The sequence below is a fragment of the Chlorocebus sabaeus genome, chromosome 29, assembly GCF_047675955.1.
Source record: "Chlorocebus sabaeus isolate Y175 chromosome 29, mChlSab1.0.hap1, whole genome shotgun sequence".
Taxonomy (NCBI): domain Eukaryota; kingdom Metazoa; phylum Chordata; class Mammalia; order Primates; family Cercopithecidae; genus Chlorocebus; species Chlorocebus sabaeus.
The window spans coordinates 5312862-5332817 of NC_132932.1; the positions used below are offsets into that span (position 1 = coordinate 5312862).

Consider the following 19956-nt stretch of genomic DNA (forward strand, 5'->3'; position numbering starts at 1 on the left):
CCTCTGCCTCCCGGGTTCAAGCAATTCTCCTGCTTCAGTCTCCCAAGTAGCTGGGATTACAGGCACACACCGCCACGCCCAGCTGATTTTTGTATTTTTAGTAGAAACGGGGTTTCACCATGTTGGTCAGGCTGGTCTTGAACTCCTGACCTCAATTGATCTGGCCGCCTCGGCCTCCCAAAGAGTTGGGATTACAGGTGTGAGCCACCTAACTGGCCACTCACTCTCATTTACCAAATAACCAAGCAATCAAGCCCCTGTAAAGTGAAATTCCCACAAATTATTTTTAATGACATCCTTTCGCGTTTTCCTACACTTCTTTAATAAGTAGATTTCTTTTAACTCCCTGAACAGAGAACCCCGGGGCACAGGAGGGAGTGGCCAGCCGTGCTCACTGTCCCGCTGACCCAGGCCAGGCAGGCAGGTCATCAGGTGCTGGCCTGTCCCTAGGGAGCAGCAGTGGCAGCACTGATCCCTGGAAATCTTGTTCAGGCCACCAGTGGCTCCAGACCCAAATCCCTCTTTTGGGGAGCAACCTGCACAGCCTGGCATGGTAAGTTGTGTCCTCACCTGTCATTGGCGACGGGCAGGGCGATCTCAAACTTGGCCAGGAACTGGAAGTACTGCTCTTCCGTCTGCTGTGTGAAGCCAGTCCCCACCAGCAGCATCCTGAGGTCTTCTGCTCTGATCACCCCATTCTTGGCCACTGACCGGGAGCCCTTAATGTTAAAGATCCTCTGCAGACATTCGGATAGCCAAATAGGGTCGAGGAAGTAGAGGTTCCTCAGGCCGTGGCTGGTGTCTGGGAAGTGTAGCAGGGTGCCAGTTTCTATGAGGAAGCTGATGGCTGCCCCAGGTAAGGAGAGGAGGAAGCAGCAGTTAGACAAAGGAGCGAAAGGGACTCTGGGGTGGCCCTCTTTCCAAGGGGACCCAGGTCACAAATTCTTCCTAGGAAGAAACCAACATGCCCCACATGCTGGACCCTTCAGGCAGGTTGGCAGCCTGATCACAGGTGCCCTGGTGGCCCCTGGTAACTCTTGCCAAAGTCCTAGGCTAATGGCCACCTCTGTAACTACAGTTAATCCTCATTATTTGTGGATTCTGCCTTTGCAAATTTGCCTTCTTACTAAAATTTATCTGCGACCCCCAAATCAACGCTCCTGTGGTTATTTGCAGACATGTGCTGAGCGGTGAAAAATTTGCATTGACCAATGTGTACATTCCCAGTGGAGGCTGAACAGGGCAACACTCTCAACTCTCATGCTGAAAACAGGGGCCTGCTTAGTGGTCTATGTCAGTGCCATGTTTTTTGAATTTTTGTGCTTTTTGTTGATGCTTTCACTGTTTAAAATGGTCCCAAGTGAAGTGCTGAAGTGTTGTGTAGTTCCCTAAGCGTAAGAAGGCTGCGATGTGCCTTATGGAGAAAACCTGTGTGTTAGGTAAGTTTTGTTCAGGAATGAGCAACAGTACTGTTAACCATGAGTTCAATGCCAACAAATCAACACTATATATTAAGTACAGTGTCTTTAAGCAGCAACACACATAAAACAAGGTTCTGTATTGATGGGCTGATGAGAATGTTCTGACCAGAGGCTTGCAGGAGCTGAAGCCTGCGTCTCTCCTAGGAGCACTGGTTTAGTATTTGCTATTTCAGTGATCATGGTGACTTTACAGAACATAAGTCCTGTGGCTAATGAGAATCAATTGTAACTGTTTGACCTCTGTCTCCCTGACTGAATGTCAGCCCTGGAGGGCATGGACCAGTCCATCAGCTTATATGTCTGCCCTTGTGGCCAATACATGTCTGCCCTTGTGGCCAACACAATGCTGGTGTAGAGTAGCTGTTTGTGTTCTCTACCTCCAAGGAAAGAAGGGTGAGAGGGAAGAAGGAAGGGGAGGGGGATGGAAGACAGAAACACAGGCTGCTTATTGGTCATTCATTGCTGAGGGCCAAGCTGAAGTACAGATAGTTCCATTTCTCACGGGCACCCTGCTGCCCACCCCAGCCCCACCCACCCGACTGCAGGTCCTCGTAGTCTTTGATGTCATTGTCGGGTGTCTGCTCCACCAGCTGCTCCAGCTGCCTGTCCGTCAGGTACTGCACGTCATCGTCCAGGCTGCGGCGCTGCTGCTCTGCCAGCACGGCCTCCTGCAGACTCAGGTAGCTCCTGGGGATCTGGGGGACAGATGGACGAGGCAATTCCCGAGGCATGCCCGCCAGCTGGGGCAGATTCTGCCTGGCCCCTGTGGCCTGAGTGGGTGGGACATTTCCACCCACTATCTTCCATCCTGACCCTCCCTCACCAGGAACCGCTGAGCCTTGCCACATGGACATGGGCTTCACAGGAGAGAGGGGAAGTGAGGATCCCCAACAATGGGAAGCAGGCCTACTGGTTTAAGCTGGACGAGTGAGGTACCTACCAGCCTCCCCGCCAGTCGCTGGCAGCCGATGGTGCTGCCCACGTCCTTCATGCTGCACGTGACGTGGAAGATCAGCTGCCTCAGCCCTTCCTGGCCTTCCAGGCTCTTGCAGGAAATCTCACTGTGTGCAGAGAGACCCGTCTTTACTCATTGTGCCCCACTCCGAGGACGTGCCGCAGCCCCTCTGTTTTCCCCAGAGGTTTGCCCTGAATGCTGGCAAGTCTGGAGAACTCACGAAAGACAACACAAGAAGTTTACTGAGGCCTTGCTTTGTGCAAATCACTGTGCTGGGTGCCCCACACTGTCGCGTTAGTCTGTCTTCCTAGACTAAACATGGCACTTCACAGAGAAGGAAAGTGAGGTGCAGAGGTACATCGAGACCCCCAAGGGCACAAGCTGGGCAGGCACAGGCTCATGCACGCTGGTCTCGGGTTCCGACCCAGAGCCAGGGCTCCTCTTATCACAGACCCCATGGGACTTTCTCAAGGTCAAAGCAATAATTCCTGACAGCCTCATCCCGTATTCTGAGCCAGGCCAATGTGTCCCAGGCTGACCCACGCACCAATACCCGTGACGCTGCACCGCGGGTGAGGGAATCTGAGAGCCGCCAGGGCAGCTAATGCAATGTGCAGTATATTTTACTCCCATTAGGGCATACAATTTGCTGAACCTCAGCTTCTTCATCTACAAGGTGGCGAACAATCCCCACAACCAGTGACAGGAGGTCAGCCCAGGGCAGTTGAACTTATCTGCATGGACACGTCCTGATGCCCACCCGAAAGCCCCTCCCAACTCTTGGCCTTTTTTAACTCAAAGGCTGCTATCAGGACCACTCAGACCAAAGGCAAGGGCTAGGTCCTCCCTCCCCAGGGTCTGTCTTTGATCAGTGATCAACCAATGGATGGGCAGTAATTGGATGGGTGGTACCCATATTCAGTCACCTGGTTCAATGGGCACCATGCAGTTTCAGCACTGGCCCTTGGGGCGGGGACGGGGCAGAAAGGAAGCAAAGAGGGGGCATCTCCAGGCCTCACCCAGCCAGCCGTCTGGTAGGTCTTCACCCTCTCCAAGGCTGGGTCAGCTCTGTGGACTGCCCCCCTTGGCCAGGGAAGGGGCCTAGCCCCACCCAGTCTCAGGAGCTCTCTGTAAGCAGATCCCAGGAAAGATCAGCGACTGGCACCCACATGAAGGCGGGAGCTGCTAGAGGCTGGGCACTCACTGTAAGTGTTTGAAGGTGATGTCTGGGAAGCCTGTGGCCCTGGAGCCGGAGGGGGAGCGGCAGAGCGCCAGCACATAGGCACGCAGCGTTGCAATCCTTTCCACACGGAACTTGGCTTCAATTAAATCCAGGTGTGTCCCGACCACCAGCACCACGGCATTTGGGGCCTTGGCCTGCAACAGAGAACCCCACGGCTGAGTATCATCTCTGTTCACTGAACAAGGGACAGGACAGAGCTCCCAGCTGTGCTGACCCTGGATGCCACAGCCCTTGCTCAGCCACCAATCTGCAGCCTTGAGATGGTTTGGATGTTTTTCTCCTCCAAATCTTATGTTGAAATGTGATCCCCAGTGTTGGAGGTGAGGCCTGATGGGAGGTTGGGTCATGGAGGTAGATCCCTCATGAATGGCTTGGTGCCCTCCTGCAGTAATGAATGCATTCACCCTATGTCAGTTCACAGAGGAGCTGATTGTGAAAAGGAGCCTGGCTCTTCCTCCTCTCTCTCCTGCTCCCTCTCTCACTATGTAACATGCTGGCTCTCCTTCTCTTCTGCCATGACTAAAAACTTCCTGAGGCCTAACCAAAAGCCAAGCAGATGCTGAAGCCATGCTTGTATAGTCTGTGGAACTGTGAGCCAAATAAACCTCTTTTCTTCATAAATTACTCAGTCTCAGTCATTCCTTTATAGTAATGCAAAACAGACTGCTGTAGGAAGGTCAGCCCAGGCAGCACCTGTGCTCCTCATTCTCTGTAAACCCCGAGGGACTGCTGCATTGAGGGGTGTCTATGGTGTTCTGTGACCTCCTCTGCAGAGGGTGCTGAGTTGGACTTGTGGGAAGGGATTTCCGACCCTTCAGACATGACAGCAGCCATCAGAGGCAGGGAGACAAGGACATCTTTATAACGGGAAGAGAACCCTGCTCCCCTTTGGATCCAAGGGTGGGGGTTCCTAAATTTAAGGAAAGCAGGGAAATTACAAGAGCGCCACCAGCCCTCAGCCGAGAAAGGTTTCAAGTGCCTCATTGCGAAAAGCAAGCAGGACCACGGTTCTGGGGACCTCCGTGGAACATAGCTCCTTTTTTTCTCAGTAGAGGGGATGCTTGAGAAAAGCAGTCGGATCCGCGAAGCTCTGGGAACTGAAATGGCGGGGCTGGTGTCTGGTGTCCTCACCTCGATGTTGAGCAGCCAGAACTGGAGGTTGGCCACGGCCTCCTCCCCCAGTGCCAGGTTCCAGACCACCACGTACAGGGCCTTGTCTGTGAAGAAGCACTGGTTGACAGTGGCCATGCTGGCCGGTCCCCCGATGTCCCAGACGTTGAACTCCACAGACTCAACCTACTTGAGCAACAGGGCAGTGACAGGGAGGCATTTTAGAGACAAAGGCTTCAGTTAATCAAGGAGAGACAACTGATAACTCTGGAAGCTGTACTTGGGGGTCTGAAAAAAAACAACCGTGGAAAAGTTCTGGACACCCTATAGTTTCTTAGGAAGCAGTTATCGGGGCGAGGGACAGGGGCCCAGTGGCATGGGAGTGGGACTTCTGTCTACTCCTAGCAAAGCAGAGGCCAGGCCCTGGACAGACGTCAGAGGGCCTGGCTCCATCTGGCCTGCAGATGGGTAGGGGATGCCCTGTGGGAGGAAGCTGTGCTCTGATGTCATGGCTTGCACTGGGGTTCAGCCTCCCTGTGTGCCAGGGCAAGAGGAGGAGATGAGCCTCTGAACTTGTGGGGGTCAGAGGTTGGCGCCCACCAAGGATGCTGGGAAACTCCCTCCCACCCTGTGGGAATCAAACAAAAGATGAGCTGTCGGGCTGCCGGGAACGGCTGTGTAAACGGTGGTTTCTCTATCACTGCATGAGGTAAGAGTCTGGCCCTGGAAGCTAAGGCTGCAGTTTTCTACAGCAAGGAGTCATCTCTGTGAGGCAGCGTCAGCCTCCAAGACACAGCGTGCTGACCTGGTTTTGTATAAAGATGAAAACAGCTGTTCTCAACAAGCTAAGGCCGGCCACGCAGAGAGCTGCGGGCTCAGCCTTCACAGGATCGTCCTTCCACTAAAGGGTGGGGGGCCTTTAATCATCACAGAAAGAAAGTGGGGGCTGAAGGTCAGGGAAAATAGAAGCATGAATTCACCTCTCAGGCCTCAGCTAGAGGAAGCTAAGACAAGAAATGAGATTGCGTAATTGTTAAGAAAAAGGCAAAGCAGAAGAGAATGCAGAGGATTCTGGTTCCTGGAGAGAACCTTCAGACTGAGTCAGCTAGATTTGCTCTTGGAATGTTCTAGGATTGGCCTGGCATTGATTGTCGTGTTTGACTGTTCTGGCCCCAACAGGCAGCGCTTCATCCTTTAGAGGATCAACGTCTGAGTCCATGTTAGAATAGATGCACAGCTTAAATGCCTACTGTCTCAAACCAGGTTTGGAAAGGGGTTGTGTGAGGAAGATGCTGGCGCTGCGCATGGGAGCTTTGGGGGAAAATCATGGAACATCTGGATCTCAAGCCTCCTCAGTTTTCCACAATGAAGCAGCCTCCTTGCCCCTTGGATCCTGAGAAACCACAGGGTGGCAGAAATCCAAATACAGTTGATGAGGATGGCCTTATCTATGTGTGTTTGTTCCCCGAGCTCAGAGAAAGGGCTAACTGCCCCTGCTCTATTCCAGGGATGGAGTTCCCACCAATAGTCTGTGGGCTCTTTTCTCTGTTTCATGAACAGGAAAATGTTCATTTCCATTTGCCTGGCACTGAATGGAAAGCAGGATGATTAAGAGGTTTATGGATGGATTCATTTTTTTTTTTTGGAACAGAGTCTTGCTCTGTCACCAGGCTGGAGTGCAGTGGCATGATCTTGGCTCACTGCAACCTCCACCTCCCGGGTTCAAGCAGTGATGGATTCATTTTAAGTAGGGCTTAGAAACAGGACTTTTCAGAATCTGGGGTGAAAGCAGGTGTCAGGGAGGGCAGGGCAGTAAGTCCCGGAGTGCTTTTAGCCTCCTCGGGGTGCTGGGCGGGGGGCAGATGCTGGTGTGTTTCACTGCCTGCAACAGTGGTTAGCTCTCAGTCCTGGGGGTGCCTTACCCCAGACCACTTGAACTTGAATCCTTGGGGTCAGAGAGCAGTGAGGTGAGGCCTGGGAATTGCTATCTTTAAAAGCCTCTCAAGGGGATCTAATGGACAGCCAGGGTTAAGAAACACTGTCCCAGAACCTCAAGTAACTATAACAGAAACACACAGGGTGGGAGGATCACTTAATCCTCCCATCCTGTTATAGTTACTTGAGGGGAGGTTGAGGATGCATCCAGCCTGAGTGACAGAGTGAAACCCTGTCTCAAAAAAAAAAAGAAAAAAAAGAAAAGAAAAAGAAAAAACCACAAGGTCACATTAAGAAATGATTCGCTGCTCTTGGCAGAAGCTGGTATGGAACAGTACACAGTGGCTCCTGCAAAGGTCCTGAGCTTTGGACACTAGGCCAAGAAAATCCTGGGCTCTCTGGGGAGAAGGGAGAAGGAGTCCAAGGGGTGTCCCTCCCACCCACAGGGAGTCTGCACGCCGACCATCCTTGACCTTGGCTCTCGAGCCAGCCGGCCTCTGGAGCTCCCACTTGGTGGTCCTGATGGTAGCCTCTCCGTGCACCACCTGGGGGGCCCTCCCCGTCTGTAAGATCTCCAGGAGGGTGGACTTGCCCTGGCGCGGGGGGCCCACGATGATCATCTTCATCAGCTTGCACTTCTCTGCTTTCCGCAGCTGAGCACGCAGGTAACACAGCATTGCTTTGGGGCCTGTGCAGAATCATTACGGGGAAGGGTAGCTGTGTGGGAACAAGCTTACATCTATTAGGACACAAATCCTGTTGTGAAGGAACTCTTTCTTTGTGTTTTAGTGGGGACAGTTAAGGAAGACTACTGGATCAGGTGGAGGGAAGGTGTGACACTAATGACCCCAAAAGTCAACTCTAAAAGGCAAGAACTTATGGACAAAGACCTTGCTGCCTAGGAGGTCACAGTTTTATCACCTGGTCCTTCTCAATATAGTGACCCTCAGTAACGATTGCTTTAGGGGCAATTTTATAGCATCTTGCCGAACCTGGAACCTGGAGCTGGGCTCCGTGGGTCACCAACTATTTCCACCCCCAGAACTTAACAAGTGGACTGGAGTTGCCTTTCCAAGCAGGTGATGGTAGGGGACAGGGCTGCGGAAGCCCTACCTTCTTTTCGGATTTCTGCAGGCACATTGCTGATGGTCAGGTCTTCAGTGTCCAGCTGCCAGAGGTTGCTCAGCTGCCCCAGCTCAGGAGGGAGCTCCCGGAGGCCAGGGTTGCTGAAGACAGATGTGCTCACCACGAGATAATACATACACACACATACAAACACACGCACACGCACACACACGTGGCTCCTGTCAGCCTCTGCAGCCTGCACCCCAGACCCCATACTTTGGGCCCTGATTTCAGCACTAATTCCAAAGCCTTTCTCCTGGAGCGTCAGTGGTAGAAAGGGCAGCTCTGTCTTCTGCAAATCCCCATGGCTTAGAATTGAGTCCCCTCCCCCAGCTTTCCTGTCTCTGCTACTAATTACATCACCATAAAGATGATCACTACCTCTTCTTGAAAAGGCGATGTCACTTTAATATTAATATAACGTTTTACATTCTCAACAAGCTTTGCACACTGCCTAGAACCCCTGGCAGTAGCTGGCATGCAATGGGAGCTCAGTAATGAAAGGATGAATGATTGAGTGGTTCTCCTTATCACAGTCCGAGTGATGTAGCAAAAGTGTGTATCATTGCATCGCTACTCCATCTTCCTCTCTCCCCACCTCCTTGATCAAGCCCTGTTCTGAAAATCCTACTACTGCTTCTTGGAAAGTAGATGGCTTCTTTCTGCCTGGCTTTCTGTGTCCCAGTTGGTTTAGGGATGGGTGTTCTGCCTCTCTGGGCCAGCAGAGCCAGCACGGCCCCTCCAGATGTGTACTTACTTTCCCAAGTAGAGCTCTGATAAGCTCTTCAGTAGGCAAACCGAGGGAGGGACTGCATCAAGGTGGTTGTCGTTCAGGCAAAGGACTTCCAAAGACTCACTTAGGAAGGCCGGAAATTCCAGCACACATGCTGCAAAGACAGGGCAAAGCAGACTGCATTTAAAAATAATTTTGGACCATCACAGCGTGGTGACCAGGTGGGTGTATAAATGGATGCAACCTCCAGAGGGCATTTTGGCAGACCTATCAAAACAAAATGCTCACCTCATCGACCTAGCAATTCTCATTCTACAGACAGCCTTACATGCATGTGTGGCAAAGATGTGAGAATGAGGACACTCAGTGGCAGAGATAGAGGACAATCTACAACAACCTATGTGTCCAGCCACAGAGGGTTGGTTCAATGAGTAATAGAATAATTGCAGCTATTACAAAGCATGAGGCAGGTCTACATGTATTGGGGTATGAAGTGATACTCAAGAGTTACCCATCAATTGAAAAGGCAAGGTGCTCCAGGCATGGTGGCTCACGCCTGTAATCCCAGCACTTTGGGAGGCCGAGGCAGGGGGATCACGAGGTCAGGAGTTCAAGACCAGGCTGGCCAAGATGGTGAAACCCTATCTCTACTAAAGTTACAAAAATTAGCTGGGTGTGGGATGTGCACCTGTAATCCCAGCTACTCGGGAGGCTGAGGCAGGAGAATTGCTTGAACCTGGGAGGAGGAGGTTGCAGTGAATCGAGATTGTGCTGCTGCACTCCAGCCTGGGAAACAGAGCAAGACTCCGTCTAAAAAAAAATAGTTCAGAACCAAATATCTAGAAGGCTTATATTGCACACATGCATGCACACACATGCACACCATGTATATGTTATATACACACACACCACACCTGCACATGTGTATGCATATAGGTTACATACAGTTGTTAGACAAGAACACAATGGTTACCAGAGATGCACTGAATTCCATAGTTGTCTCTGGGGAAAGGAATTACTAGAGGACTGAATATTTACCCCATGCCCTTTGCTACTGTTCAAAAATGGTGTTTTAAAATATGCATGCTTTGCTTTTTCCATGAAAAAAAAGCTAGTCAATGAAAATATACCACAGTTGGCTATTTTTATGCTTCTTAAGATGACATTCTTTGAAAAACCAGCCAACTGTTTAGTGTTTAAGTGACTTTATTAATTAGGCTAACTATGAGATTACCATGAAAATCATGTCAAATGTGCTGTTTCCACAGGCACCAGAGCATTTGAGTTGAGAAAGAGCTTGGAAACGCACACTGATGGGAATCAGAGGTTTGGATTTCAGCAGAATCTCTGAAGTGCCTTTATCCTCTCTACTAAGGCCTGTGGGGAGCGGGGAGGACAGCATGCCTGGGAGCTCAGAGAATTCAAGATAAAACAACTGCCTCAAAGCCCTCTCATAGGGTTCCCTGCCAGACACGGAAAATGGAGAAGCCAGGATTCTTTTGTTGGGCTGAAACCAGGCTGGGTTGCCCTTGATCATAGCTACCCTGCCTCGGCTCTGGATTTCCTCCACACATGTAGCTGCAATAACAATGGTAATGGGTAACCTGGCCTCCAAGAACATTCAGGGAGAGCCGATAATGGAATACCAAAACCAACGCCTGGAAAATCTGCCCAGTTAGCTGTACTGTGAATGGAACTCACTGCAGGGGCCCCTGAGGAAATGAAGGTGCACCAGCCTTCTAAAGATGGCTTTGTATGAGTCCTTGTTAGGTAAGGAAATGTTCAAAAAGCTTCCTTTTTTTTTCTTCAGTGAAAAAAGATGATCAATATTAGCCTGCCCTAATTCACATTTTCATGAAAGAACATCAATAACGAGAAAGGCTTACTTTCTCCCCAGAGAACACATTCTAAACACCTGGCCCCTGTGCTTTCCAATTTTAAAGTTTCGCTATGGTGTTTATGAAGCCTCTTTAGGTAAGAGATGGGTGAAATAATGAGCTATGATTGCAGAGGCAACACCTGTAACAGACCTCCCGGCCCGGTGTCGAAAATGATGGGCACTGGGCTGGGGAGAACACAGTTCAGGGTATTTATGAACTGTAATTATTTATTCATAAGTTATTTATGACTCTGCTGGTCTGATTTTTACCGTAAAAACGACCATCCAAATTATTTTTGGATGAGGCCACTGCACAAATATGACTACTTGAATGTACATAAATCTACTTGGAATTTTACTATCCTTCTGCAAACAAGCTGTCTTTTATAGATAATTCCTTACCCAAGGGTCCATGGCCCTGAGAGAATAACCCTACTGAGGAAAAGGGTTTGCAAACAGCCTCCTTCTTTTCACTCAGGTGTGGGCCTCAACTTTCTAGATGAAGTTTAAAGAATCAAGAGGCTTTTGTCATCTGCCAAAGCCAAGATTCACCTCTGCCAGAGAACCTCCCGGGGGCGCGGCCCCCTCACGTGGCTCCCCAGACATCCTCCTGAGGGCCGCCAACTGTCATTTTCTGGAACATTGGTACGGCACATGCTCCTGCGGTGCTTTTCCATGCTTGCCTGTGACTTTCCCCTCTGGCGTCTCATTGAGTGCTGAGCCCACTTCCTTGCACACTCCTCCGTGGTCCCAGGAAGGATTCGGCATTTCTAAGTTGGAGACACGTTTCTAATCCACACAAGTGGATTGCGTGAACGAGGTCTACACTAGCTCCTGTTCTCATACCCATCATCCTGTCTGGCATGAAGAAGACGGTGTTCGTTTCCCCTTCCTTCCAAGTGAAATCCCTATGTCTGGACTCAATTTCTAAAGTCCTAAGGCCCTTCATTTATAAAAGGATCAGTTATGAAATTCATAATTGCATTTCCCTATTCATGTGGTTAAGGACATTTTCATTTGTTTCCTGGCCCTCTGGACTTCCTTTTCTGCAAATTGTTTATATCCCTTGGCCATTTTTTTGCCTATTGTGTTGTCTTTTTTTTTTTTTTAAATCAATTTGTAAGCATTCTTTGTATATTAAGGACTTGAGCCAATTCGTGTTGCAACAATTTGTGTTGCAAATATTTCTTCTTAGTCTGTTTGCATTATGACTTTGTTTATGATGCTTCCCACTGCACACAATTTTTGAATGTTTATGAAGCCAACGATTTTAGTCTTTTAAAAAAATTATTCATGGCTTTTCCAACTAGATTTTAAAGATCTCCCTCATAGCCAAATTATACCTGTATTCCTTAAATGTTATTGTTTTCTTTTTTTTTATACTTAAACCTCCTACCACATAGACATTTTTGTAATCTAGTGTCGTGCTTTGTCCCCCTTCCAGGCAGGAATACCAACACCATTTATTAAAGCAAGCAAGCATCCTTTTACACTAAGTTGAAATTCTGTCTTGGTCATATATAATAATAGTCCCCAATCTTTTTGGCACCAGGGACTGGTTTTGTGGAAGACAATTTTTCCATGGACTGCAGCACTGATGAAGGGGATGGTTTAGGGATGAAACTGTTCAACCTCAGATCATCAGGCGTTAGTCAGATTCTCATAAGGAGGGCACAACCTAGATCCCTCACACGCGAAGTTCACAATAGGGTTCGCGCTCCTATGAGAATCTAACGCTGCCGCTGATCTGACAGGAAGTGGAGCTAATGCTGACTTGCCCACCGCTCACCTCCTGCTGTGTGGCCTGGTTCCTAACAGGCCACGGACCAATACCGGTTCGCTGCCTGGGGGGCGCTGGGGACTCCTGATATATTTCTATATTTACTTAGGTCTATTTTTGAACTCTTTTATCTGTTCCACTGATATTCCTTTTTCAGTCACATATAAACACACATGCTCTTATGGGACAGATCTCTATGTGTATCATACTCAACACACAAGCACACCAGTTCATCCAAGAGCGTAGCAGTGGCAGACTCCCTAGTTCACCTCTTGCAAATGTGTCCTCGCCTCTGTGGCGTCGCTCATCCCTACCTCACACTATCTGTACTTGCCAACAGCCATCTATCAAACTGAAGAAGAAAGCTGTATTATGTTTAAAACGACTTGGACATGGGTTCTGGTTTTCTGGGCCAGCATCCTGAGGGATATTTCTGTGAGCGGAGCTGGCTTTGGTAGTCGTAGCTTTGAGGTTAAGAAGCAGAGCTGGTTGTTTAATGAAAGGGACAGCTCCATATCTTCCCCTGCGTCTCACAGAAAATAATGGAACTAAAAGAGCTTGTTTCCCTAGATGTACTCTGTGCTGAACTGGCCTTGTTGTGAGACCAGCACAAAAACTAGGAAAATTTCTGTCTCTGATGAGTTTTGGGGAAGACCACAAGCCCCTGTGCAACCTCGGCCTCACCTCAGCCTGTGAGGCCAAAGGTGGCCGTGATCCATGTGGGCTTTGCAAGATGCCATCGTGTGTCAATAGAGACTTAACAGCACAGAGCTGCTGGTCCAGGGCTGAAGTCCCACAGTCCTGGGATGAAACCTGGCTTTGCTACTGAGAAGCAACCACACGACCTGGGACAAATCAGTCAGTCCCTATGCCAAGGATTGAACTGTGTCCCCTGCCCCCCACCAAATTCATATGTCAAAGCTCTAATACCCAATGTGACACTATTTGGAGATGGGCTATTTGAGCTGTAATTAGGTTTAGATGAAGTCATGAGGGTGGGGCCCATATGATAAGATTAACGTTCTTATAAGAAGAGGGGCCAGGAGCGGTGGCTCATGCCTGTAATCCCAGCACTTTGGGAGGCCAAGGCAGGCAGATCACTTGAGGTCAGGAGTTCAAGACCAGCCTGGCCAACATGGTGAAACCCTGGATATCTGAGAGGAGGGCTCCAGCACTGTCAGGGGCTAGCAAGGGCCTTCTTCCTGGCATCCTATGTTGTATTAAAATACAAAATTATTATTTGGAGATGGGATATTTGAGCTGTAATTAGGTTTAGATGAGGTCATGTGGGTGGGGCCCCTATGATGAGATTAACATTCTTATAAGAAGAGGAGCTGGGTGCGGTGGCTCATCTCCAAAAATACAAAAATTAGCCAGGTGTGGTGGCACATGCCTATAATCCCAGCTACTCTGGAGGCTGAAGCAGGAGAATAGCTTGAACCTGGGAGGCGGAGGTTGAAGGGAGCCGAGATTGCGCCACTGCACTCCAGCCTGGGTGACAGAGTGAGACTCAGTCTCAAAGAAAAAAAAAAAAAGAAGAGGAAGAGAGACCAGAGTCCTCGCTCTCTCCACCATCTCAGGACACAGAAAGAAGGACGCCAGGAAGAAGGCCCTCACTAGCCCCTGACAGTGCTGGCACCCTCCTGTCAGATATCCAGCTTCCAGAACTTTGAGAAAATAAGTGTCTGCTGTTGAAGCACTCGGTCGATGGTATTTTGGTATGGCAGCGGAGCTAAGACACCCTGGGAGCTTGTTTCCCTAGGTGCAAAATGGGGAACTGTGGCCCATACTTCACGTTGTGAGGATGAGAGACTCTCACATACGTAACCTGTCTAGGGCACCGCTTGGCGTGTAGATCAGCTGCATACGTTAGCTGCTGGCATCACTGGCCTCCACGCAGGAGAGCAGAGCTTGAGGATACTTGAGTGTCATGCGTGGGACAGAAGGAATGGGCGTAGCTCATGTGCAGGGTTCTCATTTGAACATGGACATCTGTGGCATTGCAACAGGGCATTGAAGGGGAAGGCTCAAGATAAGGTCGATCCCCTCTTTGGTGGAGCAGGAACCAGGCTTCCCGGGCTGCCTCATCCGGGAACACCAGCATCTCCCAACCAACACACACCTGCCTCAGTCCCGGAGCGCTGGCGACCTCTGGTGGTGAAAAAGGCAATACGCTTTGTTTTCAGTCCATCTTCATTTCTGTGCGGAGGAAAAAGAGAGAAAATTTGAGGACAGCATGGCAAAAACATTACTCTTTTGGTTGTGATGTTATAATGCCAAGCCACGGAGATAGGGGGAAATTCAGGTGCAACTCTTCAAGGCCTGGCAGGGGTGCACGTTGCAGTGGCGGCTGCCTTTTACACTGCCCCCCGCAGAAGTCCTCTTTGGGGTACAAGTTCCACCATGATACTGCAGAAGTGGCCTTCTGCAAATGAATGGGAGTGGCTGGTTTCCAGAGGCTGGCTGGGCTCATCCTGGCTTTCCACCTATTGGAAGGCTTTGGGGCTGGGTGCTTTTATTCAATCACGCATCCGTTTTAGTTAGTGATCAGCAGAGACTTCTGAACAGAATTACAGATCAGGCTGAAGTGAGAGACAAGATTCTCCAGGAGACTAAAAATTAGAAATGAAAGGACACCATTATGGGCTGCGTCCCCCCAAATTCTTATGTCAAAGCTCTAACCTCCAATTCCTCAGAATGTGACTGTATTTGGAGACAGGGCTGTTAAAGAGGTAAATCAGTTAAAATGAGGTCATTAGGATGGACTCTAATCCAATCCGACTGGTGTCCTTATAAGAAGAGGAGATTAGGACACAGACACAAACAGAGGCCCGACCGCGCCAGGACACAGGGAGAAGACGGCATCTGCAAGCTAAGGACAGGGGCCTCAGGAGACACCAGCCAGGCCTGCCCACGCCGCCACCTTGGACTTCAGCCCCCAGGGCTGTGAGTCAGTGATTTGTGTTGTTAAGCCCCCAGCTAGTGGCTCAGCAGCCCTTGCAGACGCGCTTGCCGCCATTCCGAGGACCTGCTCGACCGCGGCCCCATACACGCTTTGGGGAGAAGAGGCCCCTGCTTACTTGCCAAGTTGGTTTCTGGAGAGATCCAGGGTTTTGAGCTGCCTGCAGGTCCACTTCTCTTGAGGTGGAAGTGCTGCTAGCTGGTTCCCTTGTAACCTCAAGAATGTGAGGGCCTGAGAGAGAGAGGGAGGGAGAGAGAAGCTAAGATGGCATCAGATACAAGAAGGGAGGGGAGACTGAAGAGCCAGTCAGTTCCCGACCACGTGCAGTCAAACGATTCCAACCAATTTGCCTTCATGCAGATCCCAGTTGTGTGGGGCCCAGCAGCCTCTTCAAACTCATGAAATGATATCAAACAGAGCGACGGGGCCATCTCTCTACAGGAGCTCTTCCCTCAAAGGCAGTGAGAGGCAATTATTCTAGAGTGAAAGGAGCCCAAGTAGCTGTCAGTGTTAAGGATTCTTAAGAGTGCTGATTACTGGTGGGTCTCTCCGGGGAAAGTGCCAGACTCTTATGGTTTGGAGGACACCGGGTCATGGCTGGTGGGGGTGGCATGGGGCGTACAGCACAGTGCTGGTGTCTGTCGCCTCCCGGTGGGTGGCCTCCTGGGCCGGCCCAGGTCTGAGGACAGAGGTGGCAGCACCACTAAGGGTAACTGCCCTAGCCTCGTGCCCTCTGCTAGCCGACACAGTCCCAAGCTGGGCCCCTCAGGATTATCAGTGTGTCTAGGGTGCCCCTTGTGGGTAGCCCTCCCTCAGCCCTACTGCAAACAGACCCTACAGGGAACCCAGTCACCAAGGGAGATGAGGGGCTACCTTGTACCTGAACATGTTTTATTCTTTTTTTGTTATTATTTCTTTTTATTTATCTACTTTTTTAGAGATAGGGTCTCGCTCTGCTGCTTACGCTGGAGTACAGTGGTGTGATCATAGCTTGCTACAGCCTCAAACTCTTGGCCTCAAGCAATCCTCCCATTTTGGCCTCCCAAAGTGCTGGCAGTACAGGTCTGAGTCACCGTGCCCAGGTCTGAGCCATCATGCCTGGCCCATGTTTTACTTTACAGGAGTATCTTAGACATGCTATCTCCCTGCTTGAGGACATCACCACAGCCACCAACTATCCCACCCACAACCAGGGTGACATCAGGAGGGCCACAGGCTGTTTGCTGCCCCACATTAAATTCTCTTCTCCTGGTGCTTCTGTCTCCTTCCTTGTTGAAGGGGCTCACGCCACTGCCCACCATCAGAACCACTGCATCCAGCCCCCACCTGCTGAAATTCTATGGAGACCCTGCCATGTGCCAGGCCTCAGGGCCCTCCAAATCTCCCACATACCCATCCATCCCTTCTCAGTGTGGAGAAAAAGACCTTGAGCAGACACATTCCCACAGGCCCACAGTGAAGTGCTGGACAAGGCTCTGCCTCTCCTGATTTGCTGCTTCTGGGCTTTGGGGGAAGCCAAAAAACCAAGCCTATTAGTTGTTGGTGTGAAATACGAGAAGACAGACTCAGAACAGGGGCCCAAGGGCTGTGGACAAGGACTGAAGGCCAGGAATACCCTGAGAGGAGTATGATGTGGGACCCCCCTAACGGCACCCCCGCATGACTCTTTTCTTCTGAGAAGCGAAAAGTCCCATCCCCGGGTCCCTGACTTTGCCCTGTGCTTGTCAGGAGCCTAGGACATGACAGCCCCTCCTCTCTGAGGATACACATGCTGAAGGGGCCTTCGCTGCCTTGTGGGAGTCGCCGCACACAGGAGGCTGCACCAGGCCTTGGAGGAGTGCCCGTGGGGGCCCTGGCAGTGGCCTGGCAGGACCGGGGGCTGAAGCCTGTGCAGGGTGGAATGGGCACTCTGCCTGGGGGTCCACCACAGGGCCCTGGTGAGACTGTCCTAATGCTTTTAGCAGGCACCGATGGGGCCCCTTCTGGGGTTGGCCCTGAGCTCCAAGCAATGAGTGTGATCCACGGCCTGTCTGCCTAAGGACCAGCCAACCACCTAAAACCACCTAAGGTGAGAAAGCACCCCTATTCTGGGTAGGCAGACGGGGCTCTGTGGAAAGGCCCTTACTAGAGCTCTCAGTGTCCACTCAGCCTCATATATGGGCAGGCCATGGACTTAAAGAAAGTCCCGAGGGATATGAACCATAACCCCACCACCACCTAACATAGCTGCTTCTGCTGTCCATATTCTGCCCTCATCATTGTTCATGGCCATGCGTATTTTTGATAGCTGAACTTTTTCTTCACCTTTTCCCCTTACATTTGTCTCAGAAGCTCAGGGAAAACACATACATTTCACTGCAACATGGAGCAATTTTTTCTCAAAAGCTGAAAATGAGAAAAAAGGGCTATTAGGCTTACATCGAGTTGGAAAAGTCCCAGGGGAACTTCTTTGAGTGAGTTTTCTGAGAAATCCACATCCTTCAGGTGATTTTTCCAAAAGACAGCCATTTTGTCTGGCAGACATTCCAGGGCATTTCTGGAAGCTTTACAACATTTCTAAAAGATTGACAAGAGAAAAAAAAAATGTATCTTAGTTAGCTCTTTAAATGCAGTGGTGCCTGTGAGACTGTTTCCAAATTTGATGTTAAAACTGGACCATTACAATAATGTCCTGTGATGAAGATGATTGAGTGTTGTCGGAAGGCTGCACACCCTCACTGTCCCTGTCCTCCCACCCCTGCTCCAAGGAAGGGACAGGAATGGGGTTTCCTGGGGGAGCTCATGGTCTTTTCCCCTCATTCCAGAACATCCGGCCCATTGTCCTTGGAAATAATGGAACAATTCAGGACCACACGGGAGTGAGAAGCTGGTTTCCTCAACTATGAATGTTAATGTCAGTGATGATGTTTACTGTTGGTTTAAAACCAACAGCCATAACACACACACAAGTGCGCACACGTGCACACACACACACTCTTTATGCTGTTCCATCTGTTTTAACAAGCAAAATTCCCCAGAGGCAAAAATACCATTTAATCAGAAGTGCTGTGATTGGTGATTTCTTACTCTTTTTTTTTTTTGAGATGGAGTCTTGCTCTGTCACCAGACTGGAGTGCAGTGGTGCAATCTTGGCTCACTGCAACCTCTGCCTCCCTGGTTCAAGCAATTCCCCTCCCTCAGCCTCCTGAGTAGCTAGGACTACAGGTACGTGCCACCACGCCCAGATAATTTTTTTTTTTTTTTTTTTTGTATTTTTGTAGAGATGGAGTTTCACTATGTGGGCCAGGATGGGCTTGATCTCCTGACCTCGTGATCCACCCACTTCCCAAAGTGCTGGAATTACAGGCATGAGTCATCGTGTCCAGTCTGATTTCTTACTCTCATGTGATAGTTGTCCCAAAAGAACTGAACCCTTCTTTTTCAGGCATGACTAGCCCAGTGCCAGGGTGCAAGCTGTCCCTGGGTAAAGTTCTATGGGTGTTGTTGGGTGGCTCTTGAACCCAGAGCCAGGCAGGCTGGCTTTCAGGTGAGTCACTTGCCTAGGACACTTAGCCTCACTGTATGCTGAGTGATAATGCTACAATGTGGGAACCAGGTCCTGCTACCTGGCTTGGCTGCCGAGGGGATGAACTGACGTAATGCGCCTGAGGGCTCTTTGAGGCTAGCTGAGATGCAGAGTTGACTGTGGCTTTCATGACTTTTGGTGTGATACTCACCAAAGGGCAGGCCCAGGGATCTGGAAACACCTTCAGGTTGTTTCTGGAGACATTCAGAGAATTGAGGGACTTGAAAGAGTGAAGGAACAGGGCAGGGAGTTCTGTCAATTTATTGTCAGATATATCAAGTTCCTGTAGCTTCCGTAAACCGATCCAGTTAGTGGCTTAAAAAAAAAAAGACACAGAGTATGAATTGGTAAAAATATCCCTAACCAAGAAGAAAATGACTAATTCACTCAGGTCATTGATGAGAAAACATACCATTTTCTTCTTCAAACAATTTTTCTAAACAATTTTTTGAAGCTGTCAGTTTTTGAAGTTTTGAGAGGTGCAAGAATCCAGGCGGGAGGTGGGACAACTTGTTGCTGGAAATGTCAATTTCAAGTAGCCTGGGATGGAGAAGAAGGAAGGCAGGCATCAGAAGAAAGAGGGAAAACACCAAATTTACATATTTTTCTATAAACCAAGAGATGTATTTGTTTTTCTTTTTCTCCCTGTGCAAGGTTAAAGAGTGTGCATTGAAAATGTAGTGCATATGATTTTTAATTCATTTGAAGAAATCTTACTGTGTCCTGTGTAGGTAAAGACAGATCTCTCATTGGTGGGCCCTGGCCCCGCTGACCAACAGGGATTCTAATCCTTTGCATGCATGTAATAGCAAAATGAGTGGGTTCCCTGAAAGCTGCTGAGACCACAGAGCCGGGCTTTTAACCTTCTGGACCTGTTCATCTGGCCCAGGTGAAGGGCCCCACTTGGACAGCACTTGCTCTTTAAGTTCTGGTGTGCAGGCTTCCTTCCCATTCTCACTTGGGAGTCCCATGGGTTACTTCCTACCCCAAGCTCTTTCCAACATTCTTGACTCTTACTTCACTTAGAGCCTTCGTTTTAAAAATCAATTCAACCCCTTTATGGAATGAGGACTTGCAGTTATGTGTCCTGAAGAAAGTAGGCTGGGTGCGGTGGCTCATGCCTGTAATCTCAGCACTTTGGGAGGCCGAGGCAGGCGGATCACGAGGTCAGGAGGTCGAGACCATCCT

The 19956-nt window shown here is 49.8% G+C and overlaps 1 protein-coding gene across 3 annotated transcripts in view; it reads right to left on the reverse strand.

Annotated features, from left to right (window-relative positions):
• Positions 1-19956, reverse strand: part of LRRK1 (leucine rich repeat kinase 1) — a 147287-nt gene that overhangs the window by 35757 nt on the left and 91574 nt on the right. For all 3 annotated transcript variants that reach the window (XM_007990575.3, XM_007990576.3, XM_073012965.1), the window contains 13 exons: positions 19181-19308; positions 18920-19083; positions 17622-17759; positions 15322-15434; positions 14364-14440; positions 8607-8736; positions 7838-7950; positions 7198-7412; positions 4811-4975; positions 3641-3813; positions 2422-2542; positions 2017-2176; positions 571-847 (listed from right to left, as the gene is read on the reverse strand). In XM_007990575.3, the coding sequence (XP_007988766.1) occupies positions 571-847; positions 2017-2176; positions 2422-2542; positions 3641-3813; positions 4811-4975; positions 7198-7412; positions 7838-7950; positions 8607-8736; positions 14364-14440; positions 15322-15434; positions 17622-17759; positions 18920-19083; positions 19181-19308 (1974 nt within the window). The remainder of the gene's footprint in view (positions 1-570; positions 848-2016; positions 2177-2421; positions 2543-3640; positions 3814-4810; positions 4976-7197; positions 7413-7837; positions 7951-8606; positions 8737-14363; positions 14441-15321; positions 15435-17621; positions 17760-18919; positions 19084-19180; positions 19309-19956) is intronic.